This window comes from Leucoraja erinacea, chromosome 27, assembly GCF_028641065.1.
Source record: "Leucoraja erinacea ecotype New England chromosome 27, Leri_hhj_1, whole genome shotgun sequence".
Classification (NCBI taxonomy): domain Eukaryota; kingdom Metazoa; phylum Chordata; class Chondrichthyes; order Rajiformes; family Rajidae; genus Leucoraja; species Leucoraja erinaceus.
Genome location: NC_073403.1, coordinates 9,684,951 through 9,710,549, shown reverse-complemented (window position 1 = coordinate 9,710,549; position 25,599 = coordinate 9,684,951). Strand labels below are relative to the sequence as shown.

General features: G+C 49.2%; 1 protein-coding gene across 2 annotated transcripts in view; it reads right to left on the bottom strand.

The window, feature by feature from the left end:
- The window catches only part of LOC129710191 (NGFI-A-binding protein 1-like), a 40,951-nt gene that overhangs the window by 3,456 nt on the left and 11,896 nt on the right, over positions 1-25,599 (bottom strand). The window contains exons 2-6 of one of the 2 annotated variants that reach the window (XM_055656991.1): positions 19,917-20,750; positions 10,700-10,833; positions 8,315-8,435; positions 4,851-4,970; positions 2,442-2,619 (exon numbers count right to left, since the gene is read on the bottom strand). In XM_055656991.1, coding sequence (XP_055512966.1) covers positions 2,442-2,619; positions 4,851-4,970; positions 8,315-8,435; positions 10,700-10,833; positions 19,917-20,705 — 1,342 coding nt within the window. In that variant the 5' untranslated portion in view covers positions 20,706-20,750. The remainder of the gene's footprint in view (positions 1-2,441; positions 2,620-4,850; positions 4,971-8,314; positions 8,436-10,699; positions 10,834-19,916; positions 20,751-25,599) is intronic. The other variant, XM_055656992.1, reaches the window with a different exon arrangement.

Sequence of the window (25,599 nt, the reverse complement as noted above, 5' to 3'; positions counted from 1 at the left end):
TAGATCTCCTCATTCGGTTTAAATCCTGAGGCTCCCTCCTCAAACAGAACCATGATCTGGGCAGCAGCAGATCATGGAGGTGGCTCATTGAAGGACAATTAGGGATGGACAATAAATGCTGGCCTTCCCTGCAACGCCTAGATCTGCAAAACTGAATAAAGAATGCTGCCCGCCTTGAAACATTTACCATGGACAAGCCAGTCACATCATGGGAACAGGCCCTTCAGTCCGACTCATCCATGCCAACCAAGATGCCCCAACTAAGCTGGCCCCATTTCACTGTGTTTGGCCCATATTTAGTTTAGTTTAGTTTAGTTCAGAGACATAGTGCGGAAACAGGTGCTTCAGCCCACCGAGTCCGCATCGACCAGCGATCCCCGCACATTAACACCATCCGATACTAGGGACAATTTATTTTTAACACACACACCAAGCCAATTAACCTACAAACCTGTTGTATGTCTTTGGAGTGTGGGAGGAAACCCAAGTTCTCAGAGAAAATCCACGCGGTCATGGGGAGAACGTACTAACTCCGTACAGACAAGCACCAGTAGCCAGGATCGAACCCAGGTCGCTGGCGCTGTCAGCACTGTCAGGCAGCAACTCTACCGCTGTGCCACCATGCCACCCCAGGTCTCTCTAAACCTTTCCTATCCACGTACCTGTTTAAGTGTCCTTTCAAAGCTGTTATGGTACCTGCCTCAACTACCTCCTCTGGCAGCTGGCTCCATACACCCACCCACCTTCCAGGGTTGGAAGGCTGATCCTCCATGCAACAACACACAAAGACGGGTATTTGTGTAGTAAATGTCAACTGCAGATGAATACAGCTTGCAGTTTAAAATATGTGTACGAACGAACCGTTTACAGGGAGGAAGAGGTTTCAGATGACAAGCCCAAGGACATCGGGTGCATTATAAAAACAACACTAAACAAAACCGATGCTCACTATTCCGCATGTCAACATTAGTTTCGCTTTGAACTAATCTCTTGTGCTGCTGGTGTCCTGCTGGCCTGCACGTGGGCCAAGCAACACTCTCTCCTATTCTCCATCTCCTTGCCGTAACTGTACCAGCGCAACAGTGACGCAGCGCCAGAGATTTATTCAATCATGACCTCAAGTGCTGTCTGTGTGGAGTTTGCACGTTTTCCCTGTGACTGCGTGGGTTTCCTATGGGTATTCTAGTTTCCTTCCCAATCTGGCCTCTGTAAACTGCCCTTGGTGTGTATAGAATGGATGCGAATGTGGGATAACATGGAACGAGCGTGAACGGGCAATCGCTGGTCGGTGTGGACTTGATGTATTTCTAAACTAAACCTTAAACCTGAACCTTCCCCCGTGACCGCGTGGGTTGTCTCCAGGTGCTCGAGGGGGGGAGGGGGGCGGGGGGTGAATGAGGGGGGGGAGAGAGGGGGAGGGTGAGGGAGGGAGAGCGGGGGGGGTGAGAGAGGGGGGGTGAGCGAGGGGGGGGAGAGGGGGGTGAGAGAGGGGGGAGTGAGCGAGGGGGGGAGAGAGGGGTGAGCGAGGGGGGAAGTGAGAGAGGGGGGTGAGCGAGGGGGGGGGAGCGAGGGGGGGTGAGAGGGGGGGTGAGGGGGGGTGAGCGAGGGGGGGGGTGAGCGAGGAGGGGGGTGATGAGTGGGGGGGGGGGGGGTGAGCGAGGGGGGGTGAGCGAGGGGGCGAGGGGGGGGTGAGCGAGGGGGGGGGTGAGCGAGGGGGGGGTGAGCGAGGGGGGGGGGGTGAGCGAGGGGGGGGGGGTGAGCGAGGGGGGGGTGAGCGAGGGGGGGTGAGCGGGGGGGGTGAGCGAGGGGGGGGTGAGCGAGGGGGGGGGGTGAGCGGGGGGGGGGTGAGCGAGGGGGGGGTGAGCGAGGGGGGGTGAGCGAGGGGGGGGGGGGGGGGGGGGAGCGGGGGGGGGTGAGCGGGGGGGGGGTGAGTGAGGGGGGGGGTGAGCGAGGGGGGGGGGGTGGGGGGGGTGAGCGAGGGGGGGGGGTGAGCGAGGGGGGGGGGTGAGTGAGGGGGGGTGAGCGAGGGGGGGGTGAGCGAGGGGGGGGGGGGTGAGCGAGGGGGGGTGAGTTGAGCGAGGGGGGGGTGAGCGAGGGGGGGGGGGTGAGCGAGGGGGGGGTGAGCGAGGGGGGGGGTGAGCGAGGGGGGGGGGGGGGGGGTGAGGGAGGGGGGGGTGAGTGAGCGGGGGGGGTGAGCGAGGGGGGGGTGAGCGAGGGGGGGGGGGTGAGCGAGGGGGGGGGGGTGAGCGAGGGGGGGGGGGGGGTGAGGGTGAGGGGGGGGGTGAGCGAGGGGGGGGGTGGTGAGCGAGGGGGGGGGGTGAGCGAGGGGGGGGGGGTGAGCGAGGGGGGGTGGGGGGGGGGGGGGTGAGCGGGGGGGGGGGTGAGCGAGGGGGGTGAGCGGGGGGGGGGTGAGTGGGTGTGAGGGGGGGGGTTCCACTCACCGTCTCCGCTTCCCTCTGACAAGACGCCATCTTCCTCCTCCACCTGCTGCATCCCCAGCATTGACAGGCTACGAGCCTTCGCAGAGAAGTACTTGTCCGAGCGCTTCTGCTTCTTGATCAGGTCGTTCTGCTCCTGCATCAGCGACAGCTGATCTGTGGTCACCTTCTCCAGCTCCATCTGAGACCGTCCACAGAGACGGAACGAGAGAGGAAGGGAAACAGGGATGAATGGTTCAGGCACTCTGGTGTGAATGGGACAAAAACAAGGAGCAGAGAAACACAGCACCCTGGGCATCTCACCCCTCCCCCCCCTCGCTCACCCCCTCCCCCTCATTCACCTCCCCCCCCCCCCCACGCTCACCACCCCCCGTCTCTCACCCCCCCCTCGCTCCTCGTCACCCCCCGCTCTCACCCACCACCCTCTCCCACCCCACGCTCACCCCCCCCCCCCCCCCCCCCCCCCCCCCCCCCCCCCCCCCCCTCTCCCTCGCTCACCCACAAGCAGGTTCAAGCACACACCCCACCCCTGATTTGGAAATATCACATCACGGAAACAGGCCCTTCAGCCCAACCCGTCCATGCCGGCCGAGATGTCCCGACTAAGCTTGACCCCATTTAACTGCGTTTGGCCTCACCCCCTTAGCCTGGGTTGCCAAACACTTTAACTATCCCTCCCACTCCCACACGGACCTCTCTGTCCTGGGCCTGCTCCAGTCAGTCAGGCCAAATGCAAACTGAGGGAACAGCATCTCATATTTCGCTTGTGCAGCTTACAACCTAGCGATATGAATACTGACTTCAGACTTAAGAAGGGTCCCGACCTGAAACATCACCCGCTCCTTCTCTCCAGAGATGCTGCCTGTTACTCCAGCATTTTGTGTCTACCTTCGATTTAAACCAGCATCTGCAGTTCTTTCCTACACACGGTATTAATATTGATTTCTCTAACAAAACCCTTGCTTTTCCTCTCTCTGTGTCCCTCCCCCACCCTAGTTCTTCTACTAGTTCCACTGTGCTCCTGATTAATTTTACAGTTTGTTTGCTTCGTTGTCACCTTCCCCTCATCCAGCAGTGAACCCTTGTACATTTTCCCGAACATCGTCTGCTTTGATCAGTTCTTTTCACACCTTACATGTTCTTCCATATCTCGTTTCCCTCTCCCCTGACTCTCAGTCTGTAGAAAGGGTCCCGACCCGAAACCTCACCCGCTCCTTCCCCCCAGAGATGCTGCCTGTCCCGCTGCATTACTCCAGCATTTTGTGTCTATCATCAGCCAGTCACTTTAAGACACCATAGAACTGAAAGGTGTAAGAAGGAACTGCAGGTGCTGGTTTAAACCGAAGATAGACACAAAATGCTGGAGTAACTTAGTGGGACAGGCAGCACCACTGGAGAGAAGGAATGGGTGACATTTCGGGTCCTCCTAGCAGGCAAAGCAGATCACTTCCAAAAGACGTGGTCTGCATTTATTTATTTTCTTTCTAGGGTCTTATTTCCTTTCTTTACTTCCTTCTCTAATTCCCTCCCCAAGGGGCTTTCTTCTCCCAACACTTTCCTGCACCTTCACGATTCTTGCTCACTTTCCTTACTTCTTTTATTTCTATCTTTTTTAAAGCTCAAAAAATGAAGTGGTACAACATAATGTAATAAGATATATGTGATGTATTAATGCAATTTACTGTACTGCTAATAAAAAAATAAATAAATAAATAAAAAGAAGACATTTCGGGTCGAGACCCTTCTTCAGTCTGAAGGGGGATGGTTGATTAGCAGATGGGTGGAGTTTAAGAACAGGGCAGGAACGGGGTACTGATTGGGGGATGATCAGCCATGATCACATTGAATGGTGGTGCTGGCTCGAAGGGTCGAATGGACCTACTCCTACACCTATTGTCTATCGTCTAAGAAGTATTTTATTCAACACACTTGTTGATTTCTCTCTCTAGTTCCTTCCAGCAGAATCTCTGAGATTCATCTTCAACCTCACAAACTCCAAGCTAAAAAGTTGGCACCCAATCTCCACGTTGTTACAAACTCAGATAATGTAATCAATTTACCAATAGCATCCGTGAAAACATTTAGAAGCTGAGATATGGACAGAATGATTCACAGAAAGTGCTTGTGCCATCTAGCACCCTCTTTACATTGCTGGCGCTGGCTAGAGTCTTACACCAGGGACTGAGTTTGAATATCATGGGTCCAAACGCCAACCTACTCAAAGACTCGAGCACTTCAGTCTGAAGAAGGGTCTTGACCCGAAACGTCACCCATTCCTTCTCCCCAGAGTTGCTGCCGGCCCCGCTGAGTTACTCCAGCACTTTGCGTCTAGAGAACTGAAGGGTGATTGTTGGCCTCAGGAAGAACGAGCGGAGGTACTTTCACTGCGGCATTGTGGGGTCAGCAACACACCTGCAACTCGTGGACCTCAGCAACATTGTGATTCAGCTCCTCGTGCATTATCTTGGATTTCAGGATTTCCTGTCTCTGGTAGATGTTCGTTAGTATGGCCTGAATCTCCAGCAGCCGTTCCTGTGGGCGACAGAAGCAGAACACATCACTCTACAGCAAGACAATCAATCTCTCTGGCAGGGTCAGCTTCAGCCGCTAAGCTTACACCGACCGAGTCAATGTGTAGGAAGGGTCTCGACCCAAAACGGCACCCATTCCTTCTCTCCAGATATGCTGCCTGGCCCGCTGAGTTACTCCAGCATTTTGTGTCTTAAGGGGCTGTCCCACTGCGGCAACCTAATCCGCGAGTTCAGAAGAGTTTTGGAGAGCTTGAAAAAGTGTCATGTTGAAGACCTCCTTCGAATATGTTGAAGACCAGCTTCAACTAGCTACAATTAGTTTCGGGAAAATTGGACACCGAATAGTGGAGAGTGAAGACAACCTCCTTCAACCTCCCTACGACTATGATGAAGACTATCTATGGCTACTTCGACTACCTTCGACTACCCTTGATTACCTACGAATAACATGCCGACCTACTTTGACTAAACCTACGAGTAAAAACAATAGATATTTTCCATGGCGACCTTTTTCAGCATGTTGAAAAATACTCCGCGACCTAGCTGAGGCCTCGAATACACGGGGACTACTCTCGAGCATGAAGGGGAGTTACAAAGACCTCCTAGGACCTCTCGTTGTCCATGCTGCGAGTATGAGTCTAGGGGAAACTCCTCTGAACTCACAGATTAGGTCGCCGCAGTGGGACAGCCCCTTTAACACTGAGTCAAGATTGTTTGTCATGTGCACCGACAACAAACAATGAAATTATTATTTGCAATAGCACAACAGGCCTGTAAACGCAATACATACAGGATAGCATACAATAAACCAAAGTTCAATTCATCAATAACCCAAATACCTGCGCAAAAATAAACCCCCAAAGTCTTTAGTTCGACCAAAGTCAGTTCATAGTTCATAGTGGTGGTCAGTGTTATGTAATGTTTAAGAGCCTTATGGTTGCTGGGAAGAAGCTGTTCTTGAACCTGGTGGTCACGGTTTTCAGACTCCTGTGCCTACTTCCTGATGGCAGGAGTGAAATGAGAGCATGGCCAAGGTGGTGTTGGTTTTTTGATGCGATCGACTGCCTTTTTGAGGCAATGCCTCCCATAGATGCCTTCTATAGCGGGTCCATCAGTATCCATTATGGACTGGGCACTGTCAGTAATCTCCCTCATTCCTGGGCATGCGTATTGCTGAACTAAGCCGTGATGCAACCAGTCAGTGTGGTCTCTACCGTACACCTGGAGAAACTCAAGAGAGAGCATTCATTGAAATAGTGCATCTCCTCAATCTACTAAGGAAGTAAAGGCGTTGATGTGCTTTCCTTATGATTGCATCAATGTGCTGGCTCAGGACAGGTCTCTAGAGATAAGCAAGCCGAGGAAATTGGAATGGTTGACTCTCTCCGCCACCATTCCGTTGATGAAGGCAGGTCCGTGTTTCCTAGGCTTTCCCCTTCTAAAGTCAACCATCATCTCCAGGTTATTATCTAAATGGTGGCCGACTAGGAAAAGGGGAGATGCAGCGAGACCTGGGTGTCATGGTACACCAGTCATTGAAAGTAGGCATGCAGGTGCAGCAGGCAGTAAAGAAAGCGAATGGTATGTTAGCTTTCATAGCAAAAGGATTTGAGTATAGGAGCAGGGAGGTTCTACTGCAGTTGTACAGGGTCTTGGTGAAACCACACCTGGAGTATTGCGTACAGTTTTGGTCTCCAAATCTGAGGAAGGACATTATTGCCATAGAGGGAGTGCAGAGAAGGTTCACCAGACTGATTCCTGGGATGTCAGGACTGTCTTATGAAGAAAGACTGGATAGACTTGGTTTATACTCTCTAGAATTTAGGAGATTGAGAGGGGATCTTATAGAAACTTACAAAATTCTTAAGGGGTTGGACAGGCTAGATGCAGGAAGATTGCTCTCGATGTTGGGGAAGTCCAGGACAAGGGGTCACAGCTTAAGGATAAGGGGGAAATCCTTTAAAACCGAGATGAGAAGAACTTTTTTCACACAGAGAGTGGTGAATCTCTGGAACTCTCTGCCGCAGAGGGTAGTCGAGGCCAGTTCATTGGCTATATTTAAGAGGGAGTTAGATGTGGCCCTTGTGGCTAAGGGGATCAGAAGGTATGGAGAGAAGGCAGGTACGGGATACTGAGTTGGATGATCAGCCATGATCATATTGAATGGCGGTGCAGGCTCGAAGGGCCGAATGGCCTACTCCTGCACCTCATTTCTATGTTTCTATGTCTGTGTAGCACCTTCCACAAGTTCCACACTTAGGCTATTTTTCAGGCGACTACAGGCGAATAGGCTACATGGTCACCAGGGGTGTTGCCTGTATGGTCTCCTCAGTCGCCCAAAGAGTCGTTGCGTCTTTCTGGTCGCTGCATGTTGACATTGTTTCGGAGACAGAAGGCGACAGTGGGTTTGACGCCAATGAGCGTAGCTTGTCTTCTCCTGACGTGGGTGCTGTCGTAGTTGCCGCCAGATTAACGTAGGTTGTCACCAGGTGCTGACTTTGTTTTGTTTTGTGAAAGTAAGGATTCAAATTTTATGTTGAAGGGGGGTCCAGTTGCCGGTTTATCGGCAACCTGTTAAACGGTGACTGTGGCAGTCGCCTAAAAATAGCCTAAGTGGGACCTTAAATAGTTATTTATCCTAATTGCTATTTGTGGGATTTTGGTGAGTATACAGTCGCCTGCCTTGACTGAAAAGCAATACAGGCTGTGCTTGAAGTCACTGCCTCAATACATTGAGGTTGAGGATGTGGGGGAAGGTATATAAATGACAGAGCTTAGGTATAATGAAACTAAAGGAGAAAGCAAATCTCTGATGATATGGTGAGAGATGGCTTCAGGTGTGATAAGTGTTAGGAAACATTTTCCATTGTCGTTTTTGCTGGTGTCTGCAACTATACGTTATACTGAAGGCACAGCCAGCACATACAGGAATCAAGCGCATCGTGACATCTCAGCCCTTTAAAATGAGGCACTCCTTAGACTGTGGATATGTTTTCAAGATCCTCCTGTGTATCTCAATATCCTGCCCATTGTCTTTGGACAAAGTGCCAATACCAGCATGAATTTCACATGTACAAGCACTCTCGATGTGGGCTACTCAGTATGGATCCCTTATCATGTATCTGTACAGTGTACATGGCTCGATTGTATTCATGTATTGTCTTAGAAAATAGAAACATAGAAAATAGGTGCAGGAGGAGGCCATTCGGCCCTTCGAGCCAGCAGAATGGTTAGCACGCAACAAAAGCGCTGGACACGTGACAATAAACTAAACTGAACTGAACTGATTCCGAGACCAGGTTGAATTTTGTGCCGGGGACTCTTGAACACGTGAGTTACACTCACCTGTCTCTTCAGTTTCATCAGCTCCGCCTGCACAGTCCGTGTGTGGACTTCATCCCGCAGATACTGCCCGTTAGGATCTATCCGCGGCCTTTTAGGAATCGGTGTATCTATAAACTTGGATCTAAAAATATTAAAAACAATCCTAATAATTTTGGAAACGATCAGATTGTAGCTCACTTGTTTAGGATTCATCAAGGTTGCACAAGTATACAATTGAAGTTCTCTTGGCCCAAGCCCTCCCGCCACCCACTGCCCACCCGTACACCCCGAGCTATGCCCTGACAGGTGAAACACTAGATGGGACGGTTCTTGGCTATCAGTCAAACGCCTACGTTGTTTCATCTCCAATAGCTGTACATACCAGAAGCAGTCAAAGCCAAATAAGCCTCTTGAACTAAACGTTATTCACATAGTTCCCTTCATCGCGTATCTGTACACTGTGGACGGCTTGATTGTAATCATGTCTTTCCGCTGACTGGTTAGCACGCGCCAAAGGCTTTTCACTGTACCTCGGTGCACGTGGCAATAAAGACAACTCAAACTCAAAGGAGATTTTGCTGGTTGCTGCTTCAGGTGTAGCAATTGTCTTATTTACAAAGGTTTGGTGCGGGGTCACGGAGACATAAGAAGCTGCAGATGCCGGAATCTTGAGCAAAGGACAAAGTGATGGAGTGACTCAGTGGGTCAGGCAGCATCTGGGGAGGGGATGGACAGGTGACGTTTCGGGTTGGGACTCTTCTTCAGACATGGGAGTAGAGGGACGAACGGCAGAAAAGAGAGGCGGGGGGGGGGGGGGGGGGGCAAGACAAATCCTGTGATATCCGAGTGATAGGTGGTTACAGGTGATTGGGGGAGGGGGGGGTGAGTAGTAGATGGGTGGGGTTTAAGCAGTATTTTATTCAACACACTTGGTGATATCTCTCCCCAGTTCGTTTCAGCAGATTCTCTTCAACCCTCACAAACTCCAAGCTAAAGAGTTGGCACCCAATCTCCATCTTGTTACAAACTCAGATAATGTAATCAATTTACCAATAACATCCGTGAGAAAATGTAGAAGCTGAGATATGGACATAGAATGATTCATGGAAAGTACTTGTGCCATCTTGCACCCTCATTACATTGTTAGCGCTGGCTAGAGTCAGCACTAGGGACTCAGAGTCTGAATATCATGGGTCCCAACCTACTCGAAGACTCCAGCACTTCTATCCTGACTTCAGATCAACATCTAAGGGATGCCACCCCATGGATGAGAGATTAAAGCAAAGAAATGGATAAATAAAGACCGATGTTCAAATAGACCTTTCAAATGACATTGGGGTGCCCAATTCTTTGGTATCCAATGGAACACAACAGTGGAGATTTAGACTTTTGGAGCTACAGTGCGGAAACAGGCCCTTCAGCCCATCGAGTCCGTTCTGACCTGCGCTCACCCCGTGCATTAACCCTATCCTACACAGCACAATTTACAAACAATTTTACTGAAGCCAATTAACCTTCAAATTTGTACGTCATTGGAGCGTGGGAGGAAACCGGAGCTCCCGGAGTAGACCCACGCGGTCATGGGGGGAACGTACATACAGATAACACCCGTGGTGAGGATCAAACCCGGGTCTCTGGCACTGTGAGGCAGCAACTCTACTGCTGCGCCACCGTTGCCCACAAAGGGTGGTTGCTGTTAAACATTGGGAGTGCAGCACAAACAGGGCTCTCCATCCCCATCCCAAAACACAACCGGACCCTGGCCAGGCTAGCGAGAGTTTAAGGGATTGGACACTGGGAGAATTCCCTGTTCATTCTCACAACACTGCCAAGGGCTTTTCCCATCCTGACCTGACCTGCTTGGTTGGTTGTCCACCAGTGGGCAGGCAAGATCTTGAAACCCCTTCGCCGCAACCTAGCGAATGGGATGATGTTTGTGAAATGATCGAGGGGCCCAGAGAGGACCCACGGACCGCTGGGCATCGATTCATTGTAATCGGTAGCGGGATCACAGGAGGGAGTTTGGAACTCATGGGCGAAGGCAGGAGAATGGGGTCGAGAGGGAAAGATAGGTCAGCCAATGATTGAATGGTGGAGTAGACGTGATGGGCCGAATGGCCTATTCCTGCTCCTAGAACGTATAAACCAATGAACTTATGAAGTCCGCAATGATTCTATTCTTGCCGTCATGAAAAGACTCCTTCATGGTGTTGCTAGTGGGTGTAAGGTCCAGGGAAGGTGAGCTGCTGCTGATGTATGTGTGTGTGTGTGTGCATGTTCTGGTCAGTGTTGTCCAGTCCAGTCCAGTCCAGTCCGCTCAGGGTAGGGAGAGAGGTTAGTTCAGGGAAGGTCGTGACGTGTGTTTTGTAACTGGGGGCACGGCTGGGTTATACCCCCCGTCCCTACCTGGAATACCTGTGACTGTATTTGTACCCGGAGTCTCGGACAACTTGTCGGGCGAGTGGGAAGAGTTCATCGCGCCGTGCCAGGAGAGTGCTGTCGATGATGCAGAGCTGAGCGGCCGCTTCGTTAACCATTACCTGCCGAGAAAACCAACCGGCCAGTTAGTCACCCGCACGCGATATCGTGAACCGCGCCGGCCCACCAACACGCCGCCTCACACTGTGTGACGGGTGACACGGTGGTGCAGCGGTAGAGCAATGTTTCCTTACAGCGTCGGAGATCCTGACTACGGGTGCTAACTGTACGCAGACTGTACGGAGATTTACACGTTAACCCTGCGAAGATTATTCCGAATCTTCCAAACTGGGGCAACACGGTGGCTCCTCTAAAACGGGAGGCCCGGTGCCACAGCGGTAGAGTTGCTGCCTTACAGCACTCACAGCGCCAGAGACCCGGGTTCGATCCCGACTTTGTACGTCCTCCCCGTGACGGCATAGGTTTCCTCTGAGATCTTTGGTTTCCTCCCACACTCCAAAGGCGTGCAGGTTTTTAGGTTAATTGGCTTGGTATAAATGTAAATTGTCCCCAGTGTGTGTAGGATAATATTAGTGTGCGGGGATGGATGGTCAGCCTAGACTCGATGGGCCGAAGGGCCTGTTTCCGCGCTGTATCTCTAAACTAAGCTGAACTAAACCAATTGTCAATGACATTAAATAAATTCAACTTTAGCTATTCCGGTTTCCTCCCACTCTCCAAAGACGTACAGGTTTGTCGGTTAATTGGCTTCGGTAAAAACTGTAAATTGTCCCTAGTGTGTAGGATAGTGCTAGCATACGGGGATTGGATCGCTGGTCGGTGCGGACTCGATGGGATGAAGGGCCTGTTTCCACGCTGTATTTCAAAACTAAACTAGGCTAAAAGAGACACAAAGTGCTGGAGTGACTCAGCAGGTCAGGCAGCACCTGTGGAGAACAAGGATCCACGTTCTCCACAGATGTTGCCTGACCAGCCGAGTTACTCTACCACTTTGTGCCTCTTCATGTTTCTAATGGACGACCTTTTCACATCTAACACATTCCGATGAAAGGTTTTTGATCTGAAAAAAGGTCCAAGTTTCTCTCTCTCCACAGATGCTGCCTCATTGCTATCTATTTCTAAATATAGGTTCCCAGCACCTGCAGTATTCTCTGTAGTGTAGCCTTTGCAAATTATCCCGTCTTTCCAGGATGAAGAGAATTTACCTTTCTGAGATTACACAAAAAAGCTGGAGAAACTCAGCGGGTGCAGCAGCATCTATGGAGCGAAGGAAATAGGCAACGTTTCGGGCCGAAACCCTTCTTCAGACCTTTCTGAGAATTTGATTCACTTTTGGTTTTGTTCCTGGGAATAAAGTTCCCCCCTCCCCTCCCCCCCCCCCCCCCCCTCCCCCATCCCATCCCCATCCCCCCATTCCCCCCCCCCCCAAGGTGTGTGCTCTCCTCCATACATCCCTGCTCCAGCGCCACACACAACATTTGTCCTTTTTGGTTAGAGTTAACCCTCCGAGTAAGTAGAACTAAGAACCAAAAGCACTTGAGGCTGGGGGGGGAAGTTGGGGACTTTTTTTTGACAATTTCTTGTACTCGTTAATTTAGTTTAGTTTAGTTTAAAGTAAAGTAAGTTTATTTATATAGCACATTTTTAGTCAATTTGCATTGACCCCAAAGTGCTTTACATAAATTAAATAATAAGTTCCATTACAAACCATAGAAGTAGGTTAAAAAATAAAAATGAATAAAATGGACACACCACATTTTAGAGTTCAACACAAACGTCCCCCCCACAGCAGAATCAAAGCTTTCCACTGTGGGGAAAGGCACCAGAAAGTTAAATAGACCCGAGACACAACAGTGTAGAGATACAACATGGAAACTCTCTCACTCACTCTCTCTCTCTCTCTCTCCTTCCTCCTCCCGCATCTCCCTCCCCACCTCCGCTCCCCCTCCTCTCTCTCTCCCTCCTCCCTTTCTCTCTCTCTCTCTCCTCTCTCTCTATCTCTCTCTGTCTCTCTCTCTCTCTCTCTCTCTCTCTCTCTCTCTCTGTGTGCCTCTCTCTGTCTCTCACTGTCTCTCTCTCTCTCTCTCTGTCTGTCTCTCTCTGTCTCTCCCTCTCTGTCGTTCTCTGTGTCTCTCTCTCTCTCTCTGTGCTCTCTCTGTGTCTCTGTCCCTGTCTCTCTGTCTCTCTCTTGTCTTTCAATAGCTGCTTGGTTTGTGTTGGTGATCCTTTGTTAGAAGTTAGCACTAATAATAAGTGGATCCACTGGGGCTTTGAGTCTCGGGCTGTAAATTCAAAAGAGGAACAGAGAAATGGCAATGCAGAGGAAAGGAATTGAAACTGAGGGAGTGGGAGGGGGAAGGGGCGGGGGCGGTCATGAGGAACTAGCAGCTGAGACAGCTCTGGGATTAACGCTGAGTGGGAAATAAAGAAATCAATCACATGACGCACATTAATATCTGTGGGCATGTTCCACAAAGCCCAGGGGATACACATTCAGCATTTTGTGGGATGGGAATATTTTTGTGTAAAGAGTGGCTGTAATCTGGAATCTCTTGAGGATCTGGTTTCAATCAGGAGTTTCAAAAGGGAAATGGGTGGGAAATCAATGGGAAGATGGTCTGAAGGAAACAGCAGAGTAGCTGGGACTGCATGGATTGTAGGAGCTGGCTTGGACCCAATGGGCCGAATATCCTGTGTGTGATGATCCCGTGACATTTAATCATTCTAATTAGCTCTAATAAGATTTCTCTCTAATTTGTAACAGTGATAGCTGTCTAAACAAAATTGGTTAATGACCTAATTAGAAAAAGCACAGATTGCAATTGGGCAAAGATCTATTCTGCATTCAGATGGTTATTAAAACAGCTGGTGGACAGTTTAAGGAAGTTGACACAGAGAGAGACATAGTCACACAGTGTGGAAACGGGGCCTTCGGCCCAACTTGCCCATGCTAACCAACAACTACACTAGTTCCACCTGCCTGCGTTTGGCCCATATCCCTCTAAACCTATCTTATCCATGTACCTGTCTAAATGTTTCTTATACATTGCGATAGTGCCTGCCTCAACCACCTCCGACAGCTCGTTCCATACACCCACCACATTTGTGTAAAAAAAAAAACCACTCGGGTATCTATTAAATATTTCCCCCTTCACCTTAAACCTATGTCCTCTAGTTCTCGATTCCCCTACTCTAAGCATAGATCTGTGCATTTACCCAATCTATTCCTCTCATGATTTTGGACCCCTCTATAAGATCACTACCCATCCCCCTACACTCCAAGGCATCGAGTCCTAGCATGCTCAACCTCTCCCGAGCACAGGCCCTCGTGTCCTGGCAACATCCACGTAAATCTCTGCGCCCTTTCCAGCTTGACACCATCTTTCCTATAATATGGTGCCCAAAACTGAACATCAAATACTCTGAATATTAATATCATTGAATGCTGGAAAGTGCAGAACATGGTTCATCTGTAACGTGATCTTGCACTAAGCATTGTAGCCAGGGATGGAAGGCCTTTGTAATAAAACCCAACATCCCGTTTGCTTTCTTAACCTCCTGTTGGACCTGCCTGCTAACCTTTTCTGGAACACCTCAATTCCTCTCAGCAAGACGTACAACAGTTCACAAAAGTGCAGCTTTTTTAGAAACATAGAAACATAGAAATGAGGTGCAGGAGTAGGCCATTCGGCCCTTCGAGCCTGCACCGCCATTCAATATGATCATGGCTGATCATCCAACTCAGTATCCCGTACCTGCCTTCTCTCCATACCCCCTGATCCCTTTAGCCACAAGGGCCACATCTAACTCCTTCTTAAATATAGTCAATGAACTGGCCTCAACTACCTTGTGTGGCAGAGAATTCCACAGATTCACCACTCTCTGTGTAAAAAATGTTTTTCTCATCTCGGTCCTAAAAGACTTCCCCCTTATCCTTAAACTGTGACCCCTTGTTCTGGACTTCCCCAACATCGGGAACAATCTTCCTGCATCTAGCCTGTTGAACCCCTTAAGAATTTTGTAAGTTCTAGCGAGTACAAGCCGAGTTATGGTTTGTGTAATCTCTTGATGGTCGACATTCTATTTCTGGGACAGACACAATGTGCTGGAGTAACTCAGCGGATCAGGCAGCATCTCTGGAGAAAATGGATGGGTAACCTTTCGGGTCAGGTCGGGTCGGGTCGGGACCCTTCTTTTGACCCATCCTGAAGAAGGGTCCCGACCCGAAACGTCACCCATCCATTTTCTCCAGAGATGTTGCTTGACCCGTTGTGCAACTCCATCACTTTGTGCCTATCTATGGTATAAAGCAGCACCTGCAGTTCTTTGTTTGTACATTATATTTCCGGGGATGGGGAAAGGACATGCAGGAGCCTTTGACACCTTTGGAGCATTCCCAATCATTCTGAAGCACTTTACCAAGCATTTATATCAAGAGGACTGGAATACAAAAACAGAGATGCAATGCTGAGGCTCTAAGAGGCGCTGGTCAGGCCACATCTGGAGTACTGCGAGCAAATATGGGCCCCTTATCTGAGGAAGGATGTGCTATCTCTGGAGAGGGTCCAGAGGAGGTTTACTAGAATGATTCCAGGAATGAGTGGGTTAGCATAATGATGAGCATCTGACGGCACTGGGCCTGTACTCGCTGGAGTTTAGAAGGTTGAGGGGGAACCACATTGAAACTTACAGAATAATGAAAGGCATAGAGAGAGGATGTTTCCACTGGTGGGAGAGTCTAGGACCAGAGGTCATAGCCTCAGAATTAAAGGGCGCTCTGTTAGAAAGGAGGTGAAGAGGAACTTCTTTAGTTAATCTGTGGAACTCATTGCCACGGAGGGCTGTGGAGGCCAAGTCAGTAGATATTTTTAAGGCAGAGATTGACAGATTCTTGATTAGAACGGGTGTCAAGGGTTATGAGGACAATACACAATAGACAATAAGTGCAGGAGTAGGCCATTCGGCCCTTCGAGCCAGCACCGCCATTCAATGTGATCATTGCTGATCATCCCCAATCAGTACACCGTTCCTGCCTTCTCCCCGTATCCCCTGACTCCGCTACTTTTAAGAGCCCTATCTAGCTCTCTCTTGAAAGCAAGGAGAAGGCAGGAAAATGGGATTAGGAGGCAGAGATCAGCCATGATTGAATGGAGGAGTGGACTTGATGGGCCGAATGGCCTAATTCTGCTCCTATAACTTGTGAATGTTACCATCCCTCCTGCAGCATTGATTTACAATGCTTCCTTACTGTTTCATTGTGGTATCAAAAGCAACAAAAGAAAACTATGATTAAAAGACCTACAGAACTACAGGTCAGATTTCAGGAGATTGCAGAAATACCTGACTCGCGTTCCATATCCTATCACGTTCAATCTGTGTTGACATCAGAGCCTAACGACCCTGTTCAATAAATCACCAGCACTTGCTATCAGAATTAAAGGATGTTCTTTTAGGAAGGAGTTGAGCAGAAATTTCTTTAGTCAGAGGGTGGTGAATCTGTGGAATTCTTTGCCACAGAAGGCCAACTGTGGAGGCCAAGTCAGTGGATATTTTTAAGGCAGAGATAGGTAGATTTTTGATAAGTACGGGTGTCAGGGGTTAAGGGGAGAAGGATGGAGAATGGGGTTAGGAGGGAGAGATAGATCAGCCATGATTGAATGGTGGAGTGGACTTGACCAAATAGTCTAGTTCTACTCCTATCACTTATGACCTTGTGATCAATGCCCTCACGAAAAGAATCCGCCACCACTCCTCGCCCATACAGATGCGAGATCGCAAACATAATCTGGTCATTCTACGGCGGCACAGTGGCGCAGTGGTAGAGTTGCTGTTTTACAGCACCAGAGACCCCGGTTCGATCCTGACTACGGGTGCTGTCTGTATGAAGTTTGTACGTTCTCCCTGTGACCGCGTGGGTTTGCTCCGGGTGCTCCGGTTTCCTCCCACATTCCAAAGACGTACAGGTTTGTAGGTTAATTGGCTTCGGCAAAGAAAATTTGTAAAATGGCTCTAACGTGTAGGACAGTGACAGAGTGTGGGAAAATGCCTCCTTCATTCAAACAAACTGTAGGACTGATATCAAGACATTTTTCCCCACAGTGTGCGGAGTTGGTAGGAAAACCTGGGAACCGATTAGATAGTGTGAAGAAGGGTTTCGGCCCGAAACGTTGCCTATTTCCTTCGCTCCATAGATGCTGCTGCACCCGCTGAGTTTCTCCAGCTTTTTTGTGTACAACCGATTAGATATGACTGGTTCAGCGACGTGTTCAGTGGTGCAGGGCAGGAGAGTGGACCTGGTGCTTTTAAAGTGTTTACAACCGCTATCTTAATCTCCGAGACCCGAAACATTAACTCTGTTTCTCTCTCCGCAGATGGTGCCAAGTGTTCCAGTACTTTCCACTTTGGCCTTTTGTAATCTTGTGAAAGGACGTCCTTGTCGTTCAAAGATGGGCGGGGAGTTGGTCTCCTGCTCATTGGGAGAGGAACATATACTCTGGGGTGTGGGAGTGCAGAGAGGGACTTGGAAACTTCATCCCCACACTGTCCGTGAGGGATATTCCTCACCCCCAGGCAGTTAACAAGGTGGACAGAGCCAGAAGCAATCTGCTGGAGGAACTCATAAGGACATAAGTGATAGGAGAGGAATTAGGCCATTCGGCCCATCAAGCCTACTCACCCATTCAATCATGGCTGATCTATCTTTCCCTCTCAACCCCATTCGCTTTCTCCCCATAACATGTTCCCGTTGTTGGGGGAGTCCAGAACCAGGGGCCACAGTTTAAGAATAAGGAGTAAGCCATTTAGAACGGAGACCAGGAAACACCTTTTCTCACAGAGAATGGTGGAATTCTCTGCCTCAGAGGGCGGTGGAAGCAGGTTCTCTGGATGCTTTCAAGAGAGAGCTAGATGGGACTTAAAAATAGCGGAGTCAGGGGATATGGGGAGAAGGCAGGAACGGGGTACTGATTGGGGATGATCAGCCATGATCATATTGAATGGGCCAAATGGCCTACTCCTGCACCTATTGTCCATTGTTTATTGTCTAACTCCTGACACCCGTAATAATCAGTTATATGTCAATCTCCACCTTAACAATATCCATTGACTTGGCCTCCACACGGTCCGTGGCAATGAATTCCACAGATTCACCACCTTCTGACTAAAGAAATCCCTCCTCGCCCTTTTCTAAAGGTGCCTTACAATCACTAAGCACACTACAAAAAAAAGCTATTCGTATAGTAAACAATGTAGGATATCATGAACACACCAATATACTGTATTTAAAATTACACACCTTAAAGATTAAGGATCTGGTAGAATTTAAGACTGCACAAATAATTGATAAAGCAAAAAAATAAACTGCTACCTGTAAACACACAAAAACTGTTCAAAGACAGAGAGGGGGGGTTATAACTTTAGAGGGAAACTAAACTTGAAACAGCATTATGCTCGGACCAATTTAAAAAGTATGTGTATTTCCATTTGTGGGGCGGTGTTGTGGAATGGTCTCGACGAAACGATTAAACAAAGTATGAATATAATGCAATTTAAAAAAATGTACAAAAGATATATCTTTGAAAAATACAGTAATGAGGAAGGAGAATGTAAATGTCACAGATGTTAATGGTGATTGTTCTTTTTGTTCTTTTCTATTTTTGTTCTTTTTTTCTTAATAGCTTGATTGGAGTAGTTTTATTCGAATTGTCTGTTTCGTTTATTTTATTGAATTTTGCAATTGTTAATGGTGAAGAATGGGGGTAGGACTTGACAAGCATAGGCTGCTTCCTATCCCTTTTCAAAGAGTCTAATGTGTATTATGTTGAAATTGGCTTTTGATTTTTTAATTTATGTATGTACATATATGTTATTTAATGGTATATGTGTGTATATGTGTATATGTATGTATATATGTACATGTATATGTATGTGTGTGTATTTATGTATATATATATATATATATATATATATATATATATTTATGTATATATATATGTATATATATAATTTTCCTTTTATTTATTCATTTTCATCTTTTCTTTTTTTTTTAATCGTTCGAAATAAAGATATCATTCATTCATTCATTCATTCATAAATCCTTTTATTCTGAGGCTCTGACCTCTAGACCTAGACTCTCCCAATGGTGGTAACATCTTCTCCACCTACTCTATCCAAGCCTTTCACTATTCTGTATGTTTCAATGAGGTGCCCCCTCATCCTTCTACACCCCAGCGAGTACAGGCCCAGTGCTGTCAAATGCTCATCATATGTTAACCCACTCATTCCTGCGATCGTTCTCGTAAACCTCCTCTAAACCCTCTCCAACGCCAGCACATTCTTCCTCGAAATATGGGGGCCAAAACTGCTCGCAATACGCCAAATCCAGTCTGACCAGCGCCTTGTAAAAGGCTCCGCCTTACTCAACAAATCGAGCAGCATCTGTGGTGGTGGAAAGGAATGGTTGATGTTTCAGACCAAAAGGCTGTATCAGGACTGAATGTGCACAGGAATGATAGTCAGAGAACATAGAACAGTACAGCACAGGGACACAATGTCTATGCTGAACATGTTGCCAAAACCTTTAGCCTTTTGAGATACAGGCCCTTTGGCCTACGAGTCTGCATCGACCAGTGATCACCGCGTACACGAGCACTATCCTACACACTAGGGTTAATTTACAATTTCTTTACCGAAACTAATTAACCTACAAACCTGTACGTCTTTGGAATGTGGAAGGAAACTAGAGCAAGGGTTCCCAACCTGGGGTAAATTTACCCCCAGGGGTTAAATTTCACCGACCCAGGGAGTCAATTTATTGACCCTGGATTTGTACATTTTTTTTCTCATTGACTGACTGTGTTTAGTTCTGGTACACACGGTATCTGTTCATCATTGGTTGTTCATAAATAAGTGAGATAACATTGTTGTGTGTTATTAAAGTTGCCAGGGGTAAACGGGATGATAAAGGCTGGGAACCCCTGCACTAGAGCACCACATGTGGTCACAAGGAGAACGTACAAACTCCGCACACACAGCACCCATAGTCAGGATCGAACCCGGATCTCGGGCGCTGTAAGGCAGCAACTCCACTGCTGCGCCACCGAGCCGGCTTATCCTTGGTCTTAAGGCATGTGGTCAAATGGGCAAAGGGGGACCGTTGTGGTCAAGTGGGTAATGGCTACTGTACCTCGTGCAGCGTGAGATTCTTCCCATCTTTCCGCTTGGAGTCAAACCTCCCGTAGATGGCGCTGAACTTCCGTATCTCCTCCTCCTTCTGCGGCTCCTGGTCGCTCATCTCGAAGATGTGGCCCAGGGTTTTGGACATTTTCTTGTTGCTGATGAAGATGCACTCCAGCTCCTTGGCGTCCATCCTGGGCACGGTGTGGATGTGGCGCTCGGCGCAGGAGGCGATGATCTGGATGACGTCCTGGGTGAGGGGGAGGGAGGGTCCGTCCCTGGGGGGGGAGTGGGGCTCGTCCTTGATCAGGGTGACCACGTGGGAGATGGTGGGCAGGTGCTGGCCCGCGGCCACCGGCTCCGTCTGCGACGAGGTCTCCGTCCGGCGCGGCGAGGAGTGGCTGTTGCCCATCTCGGGCGTGCCGGCCCCGGCCTGCGCTAGCCGCGGCGGCCGCTCCTGCTGGCCGCCGGCGGAGTTGGGACTGGACGAGTTCTGGTCGGAGGCCTTGACGATGGGGATGCTGCTGGCCGGCAGCTTGGTCAGGGGCTGGTTGAAGGCGGTGGGGTTGGTGATCCAGTCCTGCAGGGCCTTCTGGAGGCGGCGCACATGCAGGGGCTTGCTGGACATGCCCACCAGGGCCATGATCTCCAGGAACTCCTCCTCTGCCGCGTCGCACAGCTGCTGGACGTCATCCCCTCCCTGCTGGATGAAGGCGTCGTAGTAGAGTAGAAGGTTGGCCCGCTGGAGGACCCGGTACAGCTGCAGCTCCCCTAGTGTGGACGGCTGTGTCGTGGTCATGGTCCCCAGGCCGAGCTCTGCGGCTCACGGGCGGACGGGCGGTCGCTGTGGACAGAAGCAAACACAACCTTCAGACACCCTTCTCCCACCGCCGCGCCAAACCAGCGCAAAGCACCACCGCGTTCAACTCCCAAAACTGCGACGTGATGGGCCGAATGGCATCATTTTGTTCCTATCACTTGTGAACGTTAACTTTTGCTTTGGTGAGGGCGTGGTTCTTTTGATGACCAGAACAGACACAATGGGACGAATGGCCTCCTTCAGTGTACTAACTTTATCAGTGAATCCAAAGGAGAGATATACTGGTGGCCCGACCAATACTGACACTTCAACTGCAGAGCCTGAAGAAGGGTTTCGGCCCGAAACGTTGCCTATTTCCTTCGCTCCATAGATGCTGCTGCACCCGCTGAGTTTCTCCAGCTTTTTTGTGTAACCTTCAACTACAGATACTGGTTTAAACTGAAGATAGGCACAAAAAGCTGGAGTAACTCAGCGGGTCAGACAGCATCTCGGGAGAACAGGAATAGGTGACCTTTCGGGTCGAGACACTTCCTCAGTCTGAGCTTTTTGTAACCTATTCTTTTCCTATCGATTCATCTAGTCATCTATGCTTTTTCTCCAGAGATGCTGTCTGACCCGCTGAGTTACTCCAGCTGTTCATGTCTATCTTAAGGGCCTGTCCCACTTGGGTGTTATTTGCGCGTCATTTACGGGACATCATTTACAGGTCACGACGCAAACTCCACACAGACAGCAGCCGAGGTCAGGATGGAACCCGGGTCTCTGGCGCTGTGAGGCAGCAGCACTACCTGCTGTGCCACTGTGCAGCCCTGGAAAATGGAACAAAAAAAACACCCGTACTTCTGCAACTTCAAAAGGTCGCCACAGGTAAGTACAGGTAAAATAACGAAGGGAAGCAAGTGTTAATTTTACCCTCGAGTTCGATCCGGTTAATATTAATTTACACATCCTTCATGGGCAGGATGGAACTGCAGGTGCTGGTTTACACTGAAGATAAACACAAAATGCTGGAGTAACTCAGCGGGACAGGCAGCATATCTGGAGAGAAGGATTGGATGACGCTTCGGGTCGAGGCCCTTCAGCCTGAAGAAGGGTCTCGACCCAAAACGTCACCCATTCCTTCTCTCCAGGGACGGATGCTGCCTGTCCCGCTGAGGTACTCCAGCATTTTGTGTTTAACTTACACATCCTTCCGATGGTCAGGATGTTCCAAGGATTTCACAGCTTCTGAACTACTTCTGGAATGTAAACTCGCTGCTTTGGTTGAAGCCCATTGCAGTGTGAGCTGTTCCTCTCTCCATCAACGCCGACCAACAACGGAAGCTCCCTGTATAGAAATAGCTGAACCACAAAGTCTGGGCCAACTGCACAAAGGGGCAGTGCACAAATACACTGGTAATCAGCTCACCAGTTATTTCCCCTGTGCGTTCACACCTGTTTTAGACAGCACAAGACAGCATAAGTGCCATCAATATAAGGAAGTGGATGCGTTTTAATTCATCAGCTGAATTTCGCAACACATATTCCCGTAAACCCCTTTCAGAGTGAGTCATAGTCATACTGCATGGAAACAGGCCCTTTGGCCCAATTTGCCCACACCGACCAACATGTCCCGTCTACACTAGTGGCCCATATCCCCCTAAACCTGTCCTATCCATGTACCTGTCTAAATGTCTCTTAAACGTTGTGATGGTACCTGCCTCAACTACCTCCTCTGGCAGTTCATTCCATACACCTATGAGTGGTCATCTGTATAAGATCATGAGAAGGGTAGAATAAATGTACAGAGTATTTTACCCAGTGTAGGGGAATCAAGAACTGGAGCGTATAGGCATACGGTGAAGGGGGAAAGATTTAATAGGAATCTGAGGGACAACTTTTTGTACACACAGGATGGTAGGTGTATGGAACGGGCTGCCGGAAGAGGTAGCTGAGGCAGGAACTATGACAATGCTTGAAAAACATTTGGACAGGTACATGGATGGACAGGTTTAGAGGGATATGGGCCAAACGCAGGCAGGTGGGACTAGTGTAGATGGGGCAGGTTGGCCAGTGTTTCCACGCTGTATGACTCTATGATTCTATAACTTCCCTGGCAGTGTGTTCCAGGCACCGACCAAACTCCATGTAAAAAAACTTGCCTTGCAAATCTCTTTTAAACTTTCCCCCCCTCTCACTTCAAACCTACCGCATGTCCTCAAGTATTTGACATTTCTATGCAGGCAGAAGGGTTCTTGACTATTAACCCTATCTATGCCTCTCCCAGTTTTATATATGGATAATCCTGCTACAAAGCATGTATCCCTGAGGCTCAGTCAGTCTGAAGAGTCAGTCTGAAGAAGGGTCTCGACCCGAAACGCCATCTATTCCTTTTCTCCAGAGATGCTGCCTGGCCCGCTGTGTTACTCCAGCTTTTTGTGTCTCTCTTCAGTTTAAACCAGCATCTGCAGTTCTTTCCTACATATTTTTCCAGGGATGCTGCCTGACCTACTGTGTTACTCCAGCATTTTGTGTCTTTTGATGAAGCTTATAGGTTATAACGTCATTGACGGATTAGGGAACATTAATTTGCATGAAGAGAGACAGATTGACACAGCCCGATCACAATCGGGTAAAACCTGTTTAATCTGTGCTTGAAGCAACAACAGCCAGTTCTGCTATAACGTGGCTTTCCATAAAGTGGACAAAAATGCTGGAGAAACTCAGCAGGTGAGGCAGCATCTATGGAGCGAAGGAAATAGGCAACGTTTTGGGCCAAAACCCTTCTTTAGACTGAGGTTTATTAGAAATATAACTCTTATTTTCCAGCAAAAATATCTATGCTTCACTTCAGCTATAGTCAGGTTTTATTTAATGCTGAAGCAGTTTTACTCAAGGTTGGCACGGTGGCGCAGCGGTAGAGTTGCTGCCTCACTGCGCCAGAGACCCAGATTCCATCCTGACTACGGGTGCTGCCTGTACAGTGTTTGTACGTTCTCCCCGTGACCCGTGCGGGTTTACTCCGGGTGCTCCGGTTTCCTCCCACACTCCAAAGACGTGCAGGTTTGTAGCTTTAATTGGCTTTGGTACGTTGTAAATAAAATTGTCCCCAGTGTGTAGGAGAGTGCTAGTGTACGGGGTGATCGCTGGTGGGCGCGGACATGGGTGGCGGAAGAACTGCATTTCTATAAAGTCTACCACAGATGCAGTATTACTGAATACTGGAGCAGTTTTATTCAATGGTGCTCTGGTGTGCAGTGGAGCGTTTTACCACACTTTTAAGGTGCTTTGTAAATGTAGCTGGTTGCTTGTTGCGGGGCTTGTTGGTGCGTACGACACCAAACCACAAGGAACAGCTGAAGGGGTTCCTCCACCAAATAAAGCAGCATCGATGCAGATAACTAAATGAGACGCCAGAGAGTGGAGACACAGGTTCTGTTGACAGCAGGCTGTGCGGGCCATAGCTGCCTGTAGATTAGAGAGCAGGAACACGGTAAACAAAGAGAGAGGAAGGGGAGAGACAGAGGGAAGGATAATTAAGCTGCTTCTTTTGTGAGTAATCGTGCTGCTGTGAGTGGTGTAAATTATTTATTATAATATGCACAGCCTCTCCCGAGGCAACTTCAGGCAACCCACACGCTCCCATTCCCTCACACTCTCTCATCATCACCATTGTGCCTCCATTATAGTGGCCACCCACACCAACTTCATCCATCAGCACTGGAGACAGGGACTAGGCCCCCTTTACACTTCAAAGATCCAGTGCAGAAACATGCCCTTCGGCCCACCCTGTCCGTGCCGACCAGCGCTCTCCCCATACACTAGCACTATCCTACACACCAGGGACAACTTTACGATTTTTTTTAACCAAAGTCAATTGACCGACAAGCTGAAGATAGACACCACAAGGCTGGAGCAATTCAGCAGGACAGGCAGCTTCTCTGGAGAAAAGGAATCAGTGATGTTTCGGGTCGAGACCCTTCTTCAGACTGAGAGTCAAGGGATCAGGAAACGAGAGATATACAGTGGGAGATACCTAGAACAAATGAATGAAAGACATGCAAAAAGCAATGATGATCAAGGAAAGGTGGAAACCACAATGGTCTATTGTTGGCTGTGGTGTAGGGATAATGTTATACAGTCATTTGTTCTATGTTACCTTCTATATCTCTCGTTTCCCTTTCCCCTGACTCTTAGTCTGAAAAAGGGACTAGACACAAAACGTCACCTATTCCTTTTCTCCAGAGATGAGTTAAACCAGCATCTGCAGTTCCTTCCTACACATTTTGACCTACAAACCTGTCGCCTTTGGAGTGTTGGAGGGAAACTGGAGCACCCGGAGAAAACTCACGCAGGTCACGGGGAGAACGTACCAACTACATACAGATGACACCCATGGTCAGAATCGAACCCAGGTCTCCGGCGCTGTAAAGGGCCGGTCCCACGAGCATGCGACCTGCATGCGGCAAACACGACCTAAAGGGCCGGTCCCACCAGCATACGCCTGCATGCGGCAAGCGTGACTTAACGAGGTCGCTTGAGCCGTATGGAGTTGTCCGAAGCTGGTCCCGACATTGCGCGGGGCTTCGAAAAACTGACCGGGTTTAAAAATTCCGCGCGGCAACGGCCTACCGGCCTGAAGCCGCCTCAACGGCGTACGTCACGTGCGAACTTCCCCACGGACTTCATTTCACTAACTCGACCTCCGCGCGCCCCCTCCCCCCCTTCTGGTTAGGTCGCGCTTGCCGCATGCAGGTCGCATGCTCGTGGGACCGGCCCTTTAGGTCGCGCTTGCCGCATGCAGGTCGCATGCTGGTGGGACTGGCCTTTTAGGTCACGCTTGCCGCATGCAGGTCGCATGCTGGTGGGACTGGCCCTTTAGGTCGCGCTTGCC